Below are 17,755 nucleotides of genomic sequence, written 5' to 3'. Positions count from 1 at the left end.
TAAGCTTCTCACTGATGTTTTGGTGGTTGAAAAAACCTTTTGAACTATTTCCTTGTCTGTGAGACACTACTACCAGTTTGCATGGGAAGGTTTGTCAAAAATTATAATTCAAGCTGTGATGCCAAAGTTTAGAAGAATGTTATGAAACTGATAGATGAAAAAAATCAAGCTGTAAAGTGACACAGGATGCTTTCAGCATCTAGTAAGTGAGTAACTCTGAAATATCTGTGTTCTGATATTGTGTAATGTAGCAAGAATTTACTAATACTTACTATTTATATAACCTTTTATATTTCAACAGAGTATCTTGGAAATATTAACTAAACCCCATGATATTAAAGAGTGGTATTTTCCCTGCAAAATAAACTTTAAGCTGTTTACCCAGGTTCATACTATAAATATCTTCTGACTGTGAATTCACATTGCATCTGAGCCCCATTCCTTAAAAAATGGATTTTACAGACAAGAAAATGGAAGCTGCAGAAAAATCTGAAAAGGGCCAGAAATGAATTGGTATAAATAATTACTAGGATTGACTTTTAGCAAAGATTTTTGATCTGAATTTCTTCTGCTTGAGCCCACTTTGAAAATGGCTTAAACTTTTCAGCAATTAATCAAAAGATGATGCATAAGTGGAGTAGGAACCTGAAAAGTTTAACACTCAGTATCACATCAGCTGAGTGAAGAGAGCAGTGGGATAGCTTCACAGGGTTATCTCAATTAAATGTATTTATTAGATTTCTCAAGCATTGTCTTAAGCCTTAGTTCTAGTGTTTTCTGTGACCTAAACACTTGAGAAATTCAGTCAAAGTACTAAATGAAGATCAAGACGTTCATGGATAATTACCAGAGGATAGTTGAAAATCTTCAAGTTATTCTCTGAAGATTGTTTCTTTGAGAACTAGAATATGAGATTCAGAAGAGACATTTCATTATTTTCTGCCATTGAGTAAGTCCAATGACACAGAAGTTCTCCATTCTGTATATACTGGCTTTCTTCTTGACTTGCATTTGGGTTTTCAGGACTTAACTTGCATGGACTGGAAATCTAGTTTGTAGAGATATGCATATACAGAGACCTCCATTTTGTTTCACAGAAAAATATACCATGTGAGCAGACATAGTTAACTGATTCAGTTTTGGCAGTGAATTCACTTAGCCCTGTGAGTAATTGAAAAAATTATGATAGGTTGTCTCCTGTTTCAATCTCCTCCTGCTCAGTAGGTGAAGCACTTAAATTTTCCCATATTTAGTTAATTGCCAATTTCCTGCACTGGCTCTTGGCATTAGCTGCACTTTGACTCCCTAGGCCTTGTTGATTGTGCTAGGCCATGCTCAGAGGAGTTCTAGAAGGGCATGTCATTTGTACCTTAATGTTTTAAAACTTCAAAGAAAGAAAAATAATCCTTGCAAGGATGGGTTGCATGCATATAATGCAGAACTGGAGTGAGAAAAAGAATTTTTTTCCTTTTAGAGCCTGTTGGAACAATGGCTGAGTCCTGGGTTACAATGATGTGAGCATAAACTTAAGTAAAAACTACTGAGATGCATTTGGTTGTCAGATTCTATTTTTTTAAGCTGGTCCAAAATCCTGGTCTTTCTCATTCATTTACTTCCTTCACTGCCCACAAAATCTGACTTGTGGGATCCACCTCTCTGAACTTCAGGAGAGGCAACACTTCCTTCTGCATTGAGGGAGTTGTCTGCTAAGGACATCTAGCAGTGTCTTCATCAGCAGGTTTGATGCTCCAAGGACAAGGACCATGTCCCCACATGGCAGTTCTAGAAAAAAGTCACCAACCCTAATTTTTTGCTTTTGTTGTCACAGAAGAAATCATAAGAGGACCTAAATCCCTTTGTGACCCTCCATGCACTACATATTTGTTGCAACAATAATGGGAATAGAATATAAATTTTTTCTGTAGGCAGATCTCTTTTTTGTAAACATTGATCAGAAAGTTACTGTGTCACATCTGTGATGGGAAAAAAAATCATTATACTAAATTATCCTCACATAGTGATGTGTCAGGTATTAAAGTAGTTTCAGCCAAAAGCATTTCTAAGTGTTGCCAAGGCAAACATCATAGCAGCACAGTCTGTTTATCTGCTTATCTGCTAACAGATAAGCATGTATGGAAAGAGGCATTTTCCAGAAGTCTTCTCCCCTTATGCAAGGTAAAGCAAAAAACATTTTTGTTATAAATCAATAAAATCCTGACAACAAAATTAATGCCTAATGCAGGCTCAAATTCAGCTGATTTGTAATAACACAGTATAAGACAGACAGTCCTATGCCAGAGAACTTTTGAAGTGCCCTTACCTTGGGTTTTATTAGTGTTTCTAATGTTATTTAGAGATAATTGCTTACCTATGTTTTCCTTCTACTGTTTACTATTCTCTTCCAGATAATGTAGACTGCTTCTCTGAACATTGGCCATTTCAGACCATGGGGTGGATTAATTTCCAGTTCATTTACTGATTCTTATTTTATGTTATGAAAGGGTTTCTTTCTGGTGGCATGCCATTCTTTTCCATTAGAATCCCACTGAAGCAAGATTTATCTGTCCACCAAATGTCTCCTGAATAGGACTGATCCAAAGCTTAGAAACTGAATGACTTTCAAAGGTTTGCCTTGCAGTGGTTTCATTTCTTAGCTTGTTGGAAAAGGCTGCTGAACAAAAGGTTTCAATATATGACACAATATATTACAATATGGAAAATACCTAAATCATTAAATATTAGCAAATTTAATTGAAAACTTTAACATGCCTTGATAGCCCTTAATATTTTGGTCAGTACTCTGTATGGACAAAATTACATTAAAATGCAAGTTCCCCTCCCCTTTCCCAATGAGAGGTGCCGTCAACTTCTCTTATCAGAGATTACATATCATATTAGGGACATGTCTTGGTATGCAGTAAAGCAAATTTAAATCCAGGAGCCCTAATAATCATTGCAGCATAAACGTTTTCTTTTGAATCAGACTAAGGCCCATGCAGTGAGAGCATGGTAAATTTTTGTTTGTATCTTAGAAATGTAGCTGCAGTTTCTGCAGTTCTGGTCCTCCTCTCCCTTTCTCCACCATTTCATTTTGTCAGTACGCTGGCAAACTCTTTGGGGTTTCAGCTGGAGCTTTGCCAAGCAAGCTGAAAAGAGTTCCATTTATTGTTTTTACTGGATACCTTCCTTAAATGTAGTGCATGCATGCAGCTATTCATTTCACTTCAGTGTGGCTGGCTTTTATGTTCTATTACCACAACTATGTTGCACACTATTCTAAGCCATTTCTTCTTTGTTTTCTTCCAGGCAGAAGAAAAGGCACATTCAGAGGTAAAGCTTTTCTTCATTTTTATACCTCTGTATTGCTTACATTATTTTTTAGTTTATTGTTTACCTGCTTTGGCTAAACTGTGGAGTTGGTGGGGAAAATACACCCTGCGTCTTTGCATCATCTTTTAAGAAATGTTGGTGGAAACCTGGTGCAGCTTTTAGTTAACTAGAAGGTGTTTTCTTAGCATTGTGCTGAAGAAAGTCTCCTGGCTGTCATTCTGAAAAGATGAAAAGAATCAGTAAGAGCTGGGCATTGAGTGGAGGAGTTGAGATAGGTCTGATTTCAGACTTAATACCACTCTGTGCAGGATCTAAGGAATTGTGCAATTCAAGGTAAGGTGCTGCCTTTCAGGAGGAAAAATACTTCAAATGATTGCTTTGAACTTCTCTTCCTTACATTTTGAATTATATTAAATTTCTGAAACTGACCATTTTGATGGATTTCAGAGCAATGCAGATTGATTTCAGATATAAATCAAATTTGACATGGAAAATAGCTTCTTTCTCCTCACAATGTATAAGAATGGGTGACAAGCCTGGGTCAGCAGCTGGATACAATTACAGCCTTTCTCAAAATGAAGTCCTGGTTGTATTAAAAGGGCACCAAAGAGTAGCTGCAATAAAAATACAGCACCAAGGGGTGCATTTCCACTTCACAGAGCTGCATGCCTTCCAACACCTGCATTTATGCTGCTCCTATTTTAACTATTCTAATCAAATAAAAAGTCAACAAAAAGATATTTTGAGGGCATGGAACAAATAAACATATCCTTCCCTCCTTGCTGCAGTATATTTCAACATAATTTTGTCTAAGCTCACATCTCTTTAAGTTAAAAAAAAAGAGCTAAAGAGGCGTGTTACAGCTCAGTAGTGTAAATTCCAGTTCCTCATTTTATTGGCTTTTCTGTAGGTCTGAATATAGAAAATAAACATTTCTTTTCTGTGTATTTCTACATGGTGTTTTCTCAGTATCTGGATCTGCTTGAGATGCTCTTACAGGAGATGTTGGACAGCACTTCGTGAGACCTACCTTTGCGATTTGCAAGAGCATGATGAAAGTGTAGCTTAAGCTGGAATGTCAAATAATTACATTTAAAAACAAAAGAGAATACTTGGAAAAATAAAAGGGTCAGTCCAGGATGGAGAACAGCTCGATAATCTGCCCCTGTTGCACTGAGCTAGTGTAAATGACTGAGCTATTTTTGCATTATAGAAGTACAGGAACATGTTCATGTTGCTTGTACAGTATTTCTTGTTGGTTTTCATGGGAGTCATAAAACTAAAGTACTGCAATGGTCTTTACTAGTGACTGTAAATGTTCCCTTTCCTAGGCTGGTTTTACCCATTTTATTTCTCTTGTCTGGAATAATTTACATCTGAATATGAGAGGCTCTTCAAAGTGAAACTCCATGCTGTGCTTGATTTCAGTACAGTGCCCAGAAGTCCCTGTAAGATCTGAAATAGGGTTAAATGGCCTTAAAATTATGTGCAAGCTTCATGTTAGGTATCTATCCCAGCTGAAACGGAAACATATTTTTCATAAGGATTCTGTTTTTCATTAAAGGATAAAAGGGTCTTGAGTTTATTTTCATGTCAACAAGCACATTTAAAGCTACATTTATTTTTTTTTAAGTTGGCAAGCAAGTTTTTGAATACTATATAAGATTCAAAGAGGTTGCATGTTTGAATTTCAGGGACTGTAGGAAGCATGTGTTAGAGAAAAAACAATACTACTTTACCTCACCTAATTTTAGACATCCATAAAGAAAAATCTTGTGTCTGAGGTAGCTATCAAAGCCTTCTTCATGGCAGGCAGCATGAGAGTACATTTTTCATGTTATCTTAGTCTACTGTAGACATTCAACATATGTTGTCTGCATCATGTCTACAGTCAGGCAGGAACCTCACCCAAATGCACTCATGTTTCAAAACCTCAGGCCACATCTCCTTGATTGCACTAAGCATATGTTTAGGACTTGTGGGATTTGGTAAAAACTCATGACATTTCCTTTGCAAAAAGGATAATACATACAAAGTAATTAAGCATTTACCCATGTGTGCTTCTTTAACTGGAATCCTGGCTCATAGACCGGTTGAGTGCTAGAAAGCAGTTGGAGCAACACTGAGCTACAACGTCTAATAATTTGTATTTCTGGGTAGTTCTGAGATTAAAATTTGAAGCTAAGACTTTGTAAATCTATTGGTTGTCTCTCAAGAAAACATACAAAATAACCACAACAAAAACATTGCTGAAATACTGACAGCAGTCTGTTGTTTCTCTAGCAAATTCAGAAACTACGGAGAGAGTTGGTTGCATCGCAGGAGAAAGTTGCTACCCTTACTTCTCAACTTTCAGCAAATGTAAGTATTTTTGCTTGTGATGATAAGTAGTATCAACAAATACATTACCAATTGCTCTTCCTCAACACATAGTCTTGGAGACATTTACTATTTATTTATTTAGGGTTTTTGTTTTCCAAGTTAATGATTTCATTTAATTTCTACATTGTCCCAGCTTCAAGAAAAACTAATCTTGTGGAAATGGAAAGTAGGCAGTGGAAATGGAGAGTTTCCACAGTTTGAATGTGACAGTCCTATACTGTTAAGTTTCATCCTTTTCTCAGAATCAATTATAAAAAATGGCCAAAAGTAAGGAGACACAACAAAAGAAAGGCATGATTTGCATATTCTAATAGAATTCATTCATGTTTAATTTCACAAAGACAAACCCTGCAAAATGCAGTCAGGTGTGAAGGGAAGCATGGTCTACAAGTGTATATAGCATTTATATGCTACAAAAGCAGTGCTGATATATAACTAATTAACACTGGGCTATTTTACAGAGAGCTTCCTGGGGTTCCTTCAATTTTACATATATTGGTAATATGAGTTATGGAATGTGTTATCTGAAAATAATGACAGATACAGAATGCAAGCTACAATCCTGTCTGGTTGATGTGGTTTCAGGTGAAGGTACTGATCGATCTAGTATTGTGATTTTTAAATGCAGTTCAGACTATAATTATTGTTACTTCTGTGAGGGAAATCTGAGATGCAGTTAGAAGAATGTATCATTTTGCGGTTCAAGAAAGCACTTTCCTGATATCTTGGACAGCCCATGGAGTGCCTTTCTTTGAAGTGTAGGTGTCATGAATATTTAGATTTATAAATAAGTGCTGATTTTAAAGAAATTATTTCATGTTGTGAGAAAATAATCTTTAGCTCTGTGAAAGCTGCTTGTTCATGTGTGACTTCTACACATGAAAATGTGGCAAAGCTATGCTTAGCACTTTCTTCTCTGTTCAGATGGCTGCAGAGCACCTGTGGGTGTTTGTACATCTGTAGCAGTGTAGGTTGCCATACTCTTCTGAGTACTGGGAATGAACTAGTGAATCAGATGATGTGGGACATTGCAATGTTTGTAAATTCAAAATCTGGATTCTGGGTTTTTTCATTTGAGAATGTATAGCTAGATTAGCCAGCATATCTATATTTGGTTTGGGGCTCCTTCATTCACATGTTTTAGACACTGACCTTCATCTTTACCAGTTTGGGCAGTTCTTCATTCCTCTATCCTGAGAGCAGCAAACTGAAACCCACACTGAGAGAAGAGCTAAAATAGCCTGCTTTGGGTAGGTGTGTTTGCTAGTGAGTCTGTTGCTCTCTGCAGGGCCCTTTTCTTTCCACAACAAATGCAGAGGTGCTGCAGCTCTGCTTGGATGTGGGGAGCACAGGAAGGTGATTCCTGGCTGCACTTGTGACACAGCACAATCACAGACATGCCCATATCTACTCTGAGTGCCCTGGTGTTATCCAGAGGAGTTATCTTGATTCCAGCAAGCCCCTGATTTAGTGAAAGATATGTCTGCCCACAGTCAGAAGTTGGACTCATTAAAGGTCCCTCCCAAACCAAACCTTTTCATTATTCTAAATAGAGGTGTTATATCAGTTAAACTAAATTGTTTGCCTTTGTGCTCAGTGCCTGTTCCAGGTGATAATTTAGGGCCCCTGGCACCACTCCTCTCTTTACTCTGCAGGTAGAAAAACAGTTTTCCCTTCCCTCCTTCCACTGGCTCAGAACAGAAACACCAGCAGATTCTTTCTAACTGCTGTGTTGAAAGGGAGAGTTGAAAGATTACTCAGTCTCCATCACTTTTCAGTCAACCCAGAAATGCTGTAGTCTATAGTATGGCAACAAGTGCAATAATGTCAGAGCATTCTCTGCAGCTGAGGAAATTAAGCCATTGTTTTGTTTGCTTGGACAAACTGTGTCCTATCTCTCCTCAGTCTTATTTAGAAGTCCTTCACTATACCTCTGGCCAATATGACTTTCTATTAAATAAACACCATTCTGGATGGTTTTTAATAATATTGCTTATTGTAGACAAATTGTCAAAGCCAGCTCCATGCTATAATTAGATTTGACCCATAATTCAAAGAAATTGAGATAAGTTAAAAATGGGTATTTTGACTTGGTTTTTATTCAAACTAAATCAGCTACATGGGTAAGAAATAAATTTGGGTTGATCCGTATAAATCAGACTGGATTGTTGGTAATCTGTTCCTATATGCTGCCTCTGGGCTTCTGAACAGCTAGGAAGAATGCTTTTCTATGGATCTAACTGTAAGGACATTTTCAATAGGATGGCTAAATATATAAGTATAGACATCTGGTTTTCCTATGCAGAAGTACCACATTTGGTTAATTTAATCATGTTCTTTTGACTGTTACACACCTTCTAATCCATCTCCATGGAGATATTCTTTAAACTCTAAACCTATAAGCAACCCTAAGTCTGATCCATTTTGCACATGCATTTTTTAAATGATACAAGAGAAATCTTTCCTCTTGCCAAATCCCCAACATGTAGAAATTCCTTCAAAATTAAATTTTTCAGGAGCACGAAATGTAGAGGCTTCAAAATCCCTAGGCATGAACAAAATTATATTCGCAATGAATACCATCTTTAAAAAAACGTAGATATTGGGAGTAAATATTTTTGGCAGGATGTTCTCATGAGATACATACTTTACAAAACCAAAAAATTGAGAAGTATTTCACAATAAACCTGGTCCTGAATTCATTTTCTGCTGTTTCTGATACAGAACTTGTAAAGTATTAAAACAACACTTCCACATGAATCCAAACAATCAAAAGAGACTGCTTTTTAGCACTCCTTCTGTCAGTCCTTCAAGCATTTTATGAGAAGAAATTCTACAAAGTATCTCTTAAACATCAGAAATAAAATCCATGTTGAAAGTGGAGAGTATATTCAACTATTTAATTGTGATAGAACCACTGAAATTTATTTAATTACAGAATTGATGTTTAAATGCCACATATTAAGTATTTTTCATGAAAATTTTGAGAGTTATTAACAAACAATTGATTTAACTTGGCAAACTTACAGAAAACTTAGATGGCTTTCTAGATTTCATGAACTTGTACTTGTGCCTTAGCAATGCGTTCCTTTCGTGTATTCATTTATCATTTATTTTGTAGTCTAAGAGACTACATATTTCACCAGTCACTGCCTTTTAAAGGAGAAGTATTCCTAATCACAAAAATCTGGAATTTACTCTCAGAGAAGAAATCAAATCTCTACATGAATAATACTGCTGTGACCCTCATTTTGAGTCATGTTTGCTCATCAGGAAGGCTAAATTTTGAACGAACATTAAGTTTAATTCAGAAAAGTTTGATCACTGTCTGTCTTCTGTGGCAGACAGAGAACTGTATGAACAGGCTATCTTTTATGGTGCTTTTGCTAACCAGAAAAAATGCTCAGTCCTTTCTGATGCTTTTGCTACAAATGCATTCCTCTTAGCATTAGTCCTTAGTGTTAGTCCTGAACCCCTCCTAATTTCCATACCTTCGCTGTCTGAAAATAGGCAGCACTTTTGCCTTGCTGGGGTTCTGGAGAAGGAAAGTGTTAATAGCCAGAAATCTTGTTCCTTCAAAGCTCCATCTCAATGTGAATTTGTTGTTAGCATTTCCCTCTGTAGAACTGAGCAAAAGTACTGTACGTGAGTGAAAAAAAGAGCACCTTATTCAGCTCATTTCAACGCTATTTGTTCCTTTCTTTGCTTCTCCATAGAAGACTGTTGGTAACGTTAGTATATAAGTCATTAAAAGACTGGCAGGTTGAAATTTGACCTCTTCAATCAAGCCTTTGCTCGATACATTATTTTATACCAAAATCTGTCAATTGGAAGTTACAGCATTTCTCAGGCATTACTGAAAACTCTGCTAGAAATTTTCATATTTGGTTTGATTTGTTGTTTAGTGTTTGTTGGCTGGACTCAGGTACTATGCTTGACTTCAGCAATTTATTTCATTTGATTAACCCCAAAGGGCCAAAGTGTTTCACCTGCATATGATTAAATTCAAGCTGGGTCCAGCTGTCGTTTGGATTCTTAATTTACAGATTTTCTCTGAGATTCTTGCTTTACCCCTGGCATCTGTCTCAGTGTGGCTGAAGGGTAAATCTTAATATTAATTCAGAAAGGGCCTGTTTTCAGTGCAGAAAATGTCCAACCAGCAGACTCCGTATGTGACTGACAAGGGCTCAAATTCCAGTGAGCAGTCTGACCAAGCCTGTTCAGAGGGACTTTGATCAGAGCTTTGTACTGTATGAAGCTGAAGGGTGCTTGCTTGCAAGCTGTAGTAGAGCCAGGATGCCAGTAGCAAGCGGAGGGGGTGTGCTGGCTAATGCTCTTGTTTGGCCAGCTCTGAACCACTATCCTACAGCCAAGCAACAAGATGCTAGCAGACAGCAAACAGAGAAGGCCACCAGATCTACAGTTGCTGCTTGCAACCAGCCTGATCTCCTCTGGCCTTTCACACCTCCTTTCATTCAGCCCTGTCAGGTGGGAGGAACTTTATTTATTTATCTTTGTTTTATAAATCTGAACGCCACAGGTCAAATCCCAAAGTGTGTTGGAAGACAGATGTTTCATATGTGAATGTCATGTTCAGGATAGGCTGTAAACCTGAGCTGAGGTATTTGGGGTTTGCCTGGCTGCGATAGTTTACTAAGGAAATGTTTAAAATCAAATATGTCATCTTAGCAGTGAAGTCATTCCCTAATCATACATCTCTTTGACTATTTCCAGTGGGCATTTCGCATGTTAATAGAAGTCAAAATTAACTCACATGTGAATGATTATCTACAGATTAAGAGCTGTGTATCTATGTATCTAATATGTATGTCATGTTAATGATGGATATATTTTGCTGCAGGCATACTTCAAGTAATGCCCAGTTACTTAACTCTAATTCCAAGATGTCTTTTTTTCAAGTACAAATACTGCATTCAATTTTGAAGACATATTTTTACTTTAGAATGAGCATTATATAAAGCACATAAAATATTCAGGCTACTCTTTGAAGTATTGCAATGATGTGTGTACGCTGTGAATGAAACTTCTGAATCTAACCCAGAGATTTCTAAGGTGTGAGAGACTGGCTGTATCTTAAAAAAACAAACAAAACAATTCCTGAATATTTTTACAAGAATGAAAGAATGGAAACTTTTAGATGAATTAAATCATCCTCAGAAACTGAGGATTAGCAATCCAATCAAAATAAATTACCAAATTTTTAAGTGTAAAAAAGTTTCTATTTTGAATTTTTAATTTCTGATGAACATCATCAAAGACACAGATTTTTCTTTCTCTTTGCTTTAATTGTTTTATGAATTATTCTGCATTTAACTGTTTAAATGTGAAAGCTGACCTCAAATGGAAATACATACATATGTTTATGTGTACTTCAACACCCACATATAAGTATACCGATAATTTAGCCTTTTTGAAACTTAATTTTCTTATTTTACTGTATAGTATTTCTGTAGGGAATATCTTCTTAAGTTTTCAAGTCACAGCTCCTAGACAGCTGAAGAAACTAATATTAGCTGCCATGGAGAAAGAACAGTTTATTACTCTGAATATAAAATCAATACTTCAGTAGAAGAGTGTTATCTTGTAATAAACATTTAAAGTCATGAACAATGCAATTAAAAGGTTTTCTTCTTGAATGGTTTATGGTCAATGAGACTTTGAATTACATTTCTTTATTATTGGGAAATCAAGATCTAATAGTCTTTATTTGAAATGAGTTAGAAAAAATGCATCGTCTTGATCCAATCACATTTATGATGCAAAAAGTTTGGTATATTATTCCAAGAAGGTAATGTTCTCTGTCACTGGGTGAATTTTACTAAGAACCCTCGTGACATGGCTGTCTTTCTCTAAAGGCTATCAGAAAATAATAGTTTCAATGACCTTTGATGACATTTTTAATGCTGCTTTTCAGTACTTAATTTTTCCTGTAAGTTCTTTGTTGTCGATTCATGTACTATACAGGATGCATTTGTAGCTGTGGAACAGGAAAATACTTTACACAAGTATGCATAGTTTGGTACCAAAGTACTGTGGTTATTACAGTCTAATTTCTGAAAAGGACAGAAGCAATGCATAATTAAACAAATTATTCCTCTTTCAAACCCTCAGTCCCCACTGTAATTCTCAGAGTAAAACAGAACCATGGGCCATCAGCCAAGCCATAGATTTTTTATGAGGCAGGGAACAGTGAGCTCCATTAGTTTCCTGTTAAACAAAGTAGTGGAGAGACATTTGGCTAAAATTCTGTAGTAGTGCATCTATTTTGTCTCTGATAGTGTTCTGGGTGTGTGGTCATCATCTTTGGAAATAAAACGGCATAGATTAATCTGGATACTTTTAACATGTAGCTAATTAATAAAGTTAGAAGTAAGTTTAAAAACATCAAAACATTTTTTTTTTATTTTCTCAGAGGAATAGAGTAGTAAAAACAACCAAAGGCTGTAGTATTGATTGACAGGTTTCCATGTTCATTTTATCAAAGATTTTAACTTCAAGAATATAGCCTAAGTTATAAGTGTTAAAATAGGAATATATACAATTATCTTCAAGAGATTCTATATTGTTCTAGCCCCATGTTTATCTGGAGTTAGTCCTTGTGGTGTGTGTCCTTTACCACAAAAGTTATCCCTAAGATATCCCTGCAGATGCAGAAACCAGGTCGATTGACCACTATACCTGTAAGTAATTGTGTACCTAAGTATACTAATAGTGTAGGTAACAAGGAGTAAGCTTTTAGTAAGATTAATGAGAATGAAATAAGAGGCTTTCAAGATACCTAAATATTTATAGCAATCCAAAATTATTTACAAGACACAAAAGTCACTCATCAGTATAACAGCTCTGAAGCGGAGATGCAGAAGTAGGCCACTATTATATTTATGGTAATCTTCTATTTGAGGGATAATATACAGAGCAAAGTGGCAAGAAGCTCTTTTCCCTCTCCTAAAATGCAGAACAAAATCCTTTTTGGACCACGTTTTTTCTTGATTATACCTCAGATTCAGTACAACCACATACATTCAAACAATTTCAACTATGTTTGTAGAAGCATGCAAATCTGCAACTGCAAAATTTGCCAGGCACTGTATGTGCCTGAACTGCTGTAATAAAAACTAAATTTTCTCCCTGAGGAAGCTCAGTTAATCCATTTGTGCATATAAATATGGTGGGTTTGAGTTATATTTCCATGTGCCAATGTTTGGAGACTTTGTCTGCTACCACTTTTGAGATGGTAATGAGAAAATAAGCATTTCCTTATGCTTTTACTATTTGATGTTGGGAGAGAAATGGACGGGATTATATGGACTTCCTTAAAAATTAAATCTTTACTTTCCCTTGGCTCTACTTTCCCTGGCTTAGCATATTGGGATTTTTATGACCGTTTGCTCTTCTTTGCCCTACAAAGCTCAATGCCAGTTAGATCTGATGAAGTATAATTCTTATCAATTTCGTTTGATTACAGTGTAGGATGCTGGTTGTTTAAAAAATAAAAAAGAGAAAGAAGTTTTGGGGTTTTTTTAATATTTTGTTCTGTTTCAACTCTATTGCTTTTTTTTCTGAGAAGTAAGACCTCCAGTTTTCAGGATTTTATTTTGTTTTATATATATATATTTGCACACATTATAAATGTTATATTTATATTTTACAAAATATATTTTATACGCACAAAGACATATATGAGCAATATAATATTAATAGACTAAGCAATGACATTTTGTAAGACTAACTGTGATATTTTTTGTTTAAGGCTTGGGATTTTTCTGAAGTGTTTTATTTCTGAAGTTAAAATTTGCTTTTCAAGATAAAGTGCTTGAATTCCTGTTTTGAAGTGTCCAGTAATTGAAAATAATTGCTCCTGGACTTCTCTTTGGGAGCAGACTACTTTTGGCTAATATATCAGTAAACTTAAAGTCAGGCATTAAATCCATAATTCATTTCCAGGCAGAGATACCTGAGCTAATCTCATTGGGAGCTAAAGAAGCCTGAGGAACACTGAGTTCATTTGGCTGATTCATCTATCCAACTTAGCTCAGTCTGAGTTTGAACTAATATTAAAGAGCTGGAGAAAATGTGCTTGAAGGAAAAACATACTTTTAAAGATCAAATAGATCTGGCAAAATTTCCCTATGTTGTCTTTCTTTCACAGGCTCATCTAGTAGCAGCTTTTGAAAAAAGCTTGGGAAATATGACAGGCCGATTGCAAAGTCTAACAATGACAGCTGAACAAAAGGTAGGTTTGTCAAAGAGGATGCTTTACTGTAGAAAATTGTCAGAAAATTATGTTAAAGTTTTGTTTAAAAACACTGAAAGGAAAAAGAGGAAAAAGGGACATCTGTGGCAATAAGACAGATTTTTCTTTAATGATTGCTGCGATCAATTTTTCATGAATGTCCAGCAGCATGTGGAAAAAACTATGCAGCATCAGGTTTACACAGATAGTATCATAAAATAGTTTGAGAATAAAATATTTCATTTCCAGAATTCAATGAAAACATTCATGACTTCAGGTTTACTCCATACTGAAGGATCATGTAACAAAAACTTATCATAAGCTGCTGCAGTGCTCATTGCAGCCTCCCAGAACCACCAGAACAATAGAATTTCAGGAAACAAAGAAGTTTAAGTAGAGAAAAATAGGTTAATTGAGAAAGTTAATGAAGGTTAGGCATCCTATCCATAAATAAACAGTTTGGGTTTTCACTTTTTCACTGTGGTATTTATCTAATGGGGGGAAAAATACTCTAAACACGATACAAAGAAATTTAATGTGAGTCCTTTTACCAAGCTCAGGATTAAGAGGCTGCTTAGCACCTTCCAGGATTGAACTTCTGCAACTCTCTACCCTTACGAATTTTCAACAATGCCCTGTTAATGGAAAGGCCTCCTTGACCCAAACTGTGAAAGAATATGTTTATCTGTGAGCTGCTAGTCACCACTGGAGTCTGTAACTGTCTACAAAAATAACGTTTCAGAGTCTGGTTCAGCACCAACACAAGAAATGTGGGAAGACTCATTGTGAACTGGATAGAAAATATTTGTATTGTTTGCTTTTGTTTCATCTTGGGGGGGGGGGGGGGGGGGAGAAAAAAAACACAGTCACAATGGATTTTTCTTAAAAACAAAACTTTTAACTATTTTACAAAGTATAAATCCATCAGGTTTTCTTTCCAGAAGGAGTTAAGCAGTGACATTGAAACAGATCAAGTTTCTTTCCCAAAAGATTTAAAACTTATTCTTTTCCTTCTCTTCTTTTCTCTGTTACTGAATTTAAATTCCTTTAACCCTAATTATATAGGAAGGAGACTGGAAGGACAGGCAGTAATAAATAAAATATTGCTTATAAAAGCAATAATAAAATATATTTTCTAATAAAAATCAGCTATGCATTCTGATACAGAACTTCCTGCACTTAATTTTGAGTAATTTTACTTCAACTTGCAGGACAATTTCTATTAAATAGGGGCTTTTTAATTAAATTAGTGTTTAACCAATTAAGTATTTTGAATTCATCCATTAAACAGTAGGCTCACATATTAAAGGATATACTTCAAATGGTTTCATTGTCTTTTCCAATAAAGTCATTGAGCTTTTCTTAATTATATATTTTATGGTCAATTGAGACCCTTTTTAGATTATTCCTTATTAAAAATGTTTTCTTCTTAAAAATAGCATGATTGCTTTATATAGAGTAAATGGAAAAGAATATTTTAGTTAACTTCAATATCTTTGGAAAGAAAGTATGCATTCGTTTTATTGTTGCCCTTATGTTCACCCAAGCAGTCCCATGATCTTTAATTTGAACACTCTTCCTTTGCAATTTTTTCTTTTAGCTTAGACAAACACTGTTCTTTTGCCATTATTTTGATCTCTCTTTGCTCTTCCCACAGGAATCTGAGCTTATAGAGCTAAGGGAGACCATTGAAATGCTGAAAGCCCAGAATTCTGCTGCACAAGCTGCTATTCAAGGAGCCTTGAATGGCCCCGATCATACCCACAAAGGTATGGGCTTGTCTTTATCAAAATAAATGCAGAAGTTCTCCCCAGGGAAAAAAAAAAGCTAAGTCACTACTTTTCTGTTGTTTGGGAACTCTGTTGCAAGGCAAAGCACATTCTGAAGTGAGTGGTAGGCATACTTGTGGTATTTCCGAAGCTGGAAACCTTGCCCAAGTTTCCTGTCTGCCAAACTTCCTGGAGCTTTATCTTAGAGCTGGGTGGGCAGGAATTGATCGAGAGTTAACTGTGTTCCTGCAACTGACTAATGAAGTAAACCCAAGACACAAGTGAGGTTTTACGGTATAACATGGTTATAGCTTGGGAATCCAGTCAAAATTGTAGCTTTGTAAATTGGTGTTCTCGTAGGTAAGAGACAGACTGACAACAGCTCAGCTCCTTCATGAAGTGCTAAATCAGTGCAGGAAAGCAGGTTTTAAATTCCAGATGTCAAATTAATTTGTCATTACAGTTAGGCCGATATTGCATGATAAATATGTACTTCAAAAGTGCCTCCTGATAAGCAACAGCAAAGGAATTACTTGAAAAAAAATAATCATGGTATTTGTTTCTGAGAGTGTTATTGACCTTCCATTAGAGAGGTCATTATTTAGGTGTTTGCCTTAAGCTCATCTCACTGCATGACTTGAGTGTAGCAAAGCAAATTTCTAGGAAGTAGAAAATAATCTAAAAAGTAATTTTCATTGGTATTAGTGGGCATGTTCTGCAAGAATAATTCCCAGTGATTAAGATACAGTTATCAGAGACTTCTAAAAAATTGAAACTCAGAAACCGCACCGACCATTTTTAATATTCTCCACTTCCTGGTTACTTTGTTTCATTCATTTTTAATGAACTCCTGCCTGTTTCTTTCCATCAGGGTATATTAGAAGGTAGAATCTGAACACAGATTAGTGTTGCTACAAGTTGAGTAGTGCCTGCACTCCTCAGAACTGCAGTACATGTGGCACTGAAGTGTCAAGTAATCCATGTGCTTAGTTATGAGGACACACATGCATAGATTGCTGTGAAGCGTCATTGCCTTCAGGGCAAGAATAGCCTAGTTTGGAGAAGCCCCTAAGTATTGGACTAAGTGTATGCATCCCCCTCGCTCCCTATATGGTTTCTCACAGGCTTCAATAGCTTGAATCTGAGCCACTGCTAGCATCAATGCTATTTATATTCATTAAGACTGCCTTTGAGGAGGCAAATGCTACATAAATATAAGAATTAATATTATTATTATTATATTGAAACAGATTTCACAGTAACTTCTTTTCTTTAGATTTACGTATAAGGCGGCAACATTCTTCAGAAAGTGTTTCCAGTATCAACAGCGCTACAAGTCATTCCAGTATTGGCAGTGGTAATGATGCTGATTCCAAAAAAAAGAAAAAGAAAAACTGGGTGAGTAGGTTTAAGCCTCTCTTTTAGCTGTTATGTCATTTCCTAGTGTCTGAGTAACATAATGGTTCATTTCATCTACAATGTTCTTGTGAGGCCAGATGGATATGAAGAAATTCATGTGTATCCATACTGTGACACTACCAGCAAACTAAAAATTATTGAATATCAGCAGGGTTTCATTTGCATAAGTCAGAGTAATTAAAACAAACAAAAGTACAAGCAACAATCACAACAACAAGAAAAGAACAACATCATAAATTTAAAATAGCTGTTGTGACCAAAAACCACCTCTGGGCCACATCGAAACCCTGTTTGATTTTTCTTCAGCTGGAGTTTGGTTCAAAATCTTGATTCAAATATATTACCCCACTATGGAGGGAGTTGAAATCAGTTAAGAATTCTCACTTAAAAATACTACAGTGTTTAAAGAAATTAAGGTGTTGCTCAACTGTAACATACAAATACCACATACTGCTAAAGATTTAATTAAATACTTTCAGTAAAGAAAATATGTTTTTATTGTTTTTAAAATATTATCTGCATAAACATTTGTTTTAAAATACTGATGAGCCTTCATTCCCTTGTCTAGAGGAAGTGAGGTGAATATAAACCATGGAAAAGT

General features: G+C 35.8%; 1 protein-coding gene across 10 annotated transcripts in view; it reads left to right on the top strand.

Annotated features, from left to right (window-relative positions):
• Nucleotides 1–17,755, top strand: part of NAV3 (neuron navigator 3) — a 497,733-nt gene that overhangs the window by 455,160 nt on the left and 24,818 nt on the right. For all 10 annotated transcript variants that reach the window (XM_031055561.1, XM_031055560.1, XM_031055563.1 and 7 more), the window contains 5 exons: nucleotides 3,307–3,330; nucleotides 5,614–5,691; nucleotides 13,883–13,966; nucleotides 15,624–15,735; nucleotides 17,012–17,133. In XM_031055561.1, the coding sequence (XP_030911421.1) occupies nucleotides 3,307–3,330; nucleotides 5,614–5,691; nucleotides 13,883–13,966; nucleotides 15,624–15,735; nucleotides 17,012–17,133 (420 nt within the window). The remainder of the gene's footprint in view (nucleotides 1–3,306; nucleotides 3,331–5,613; nucleotides 5,692–13,882; nucleotides 13,967–15,623; nucleotides 15,736–17,011; nucleotides 17,134–17,755) is intronic.

This window comes from Geospiza fortis, unplaced genomic scaffold, assembly GCF_000277835.1.
Source record: "Geospiza fortis unplaced genomic scaffold, GeoFor_1.0 scaffold166, whole genome shotgun sequence".
Taxonomy (NCBI): domain Eukaryota; kingdom Metazoa; phylum Chordata; class Aves; order Passeriformes; family Thraupidae; genus Geospiza; species Geospiza fortis.
This window is presented reverse-complemented; position numbering and strand designations above follow the sequence as displayed.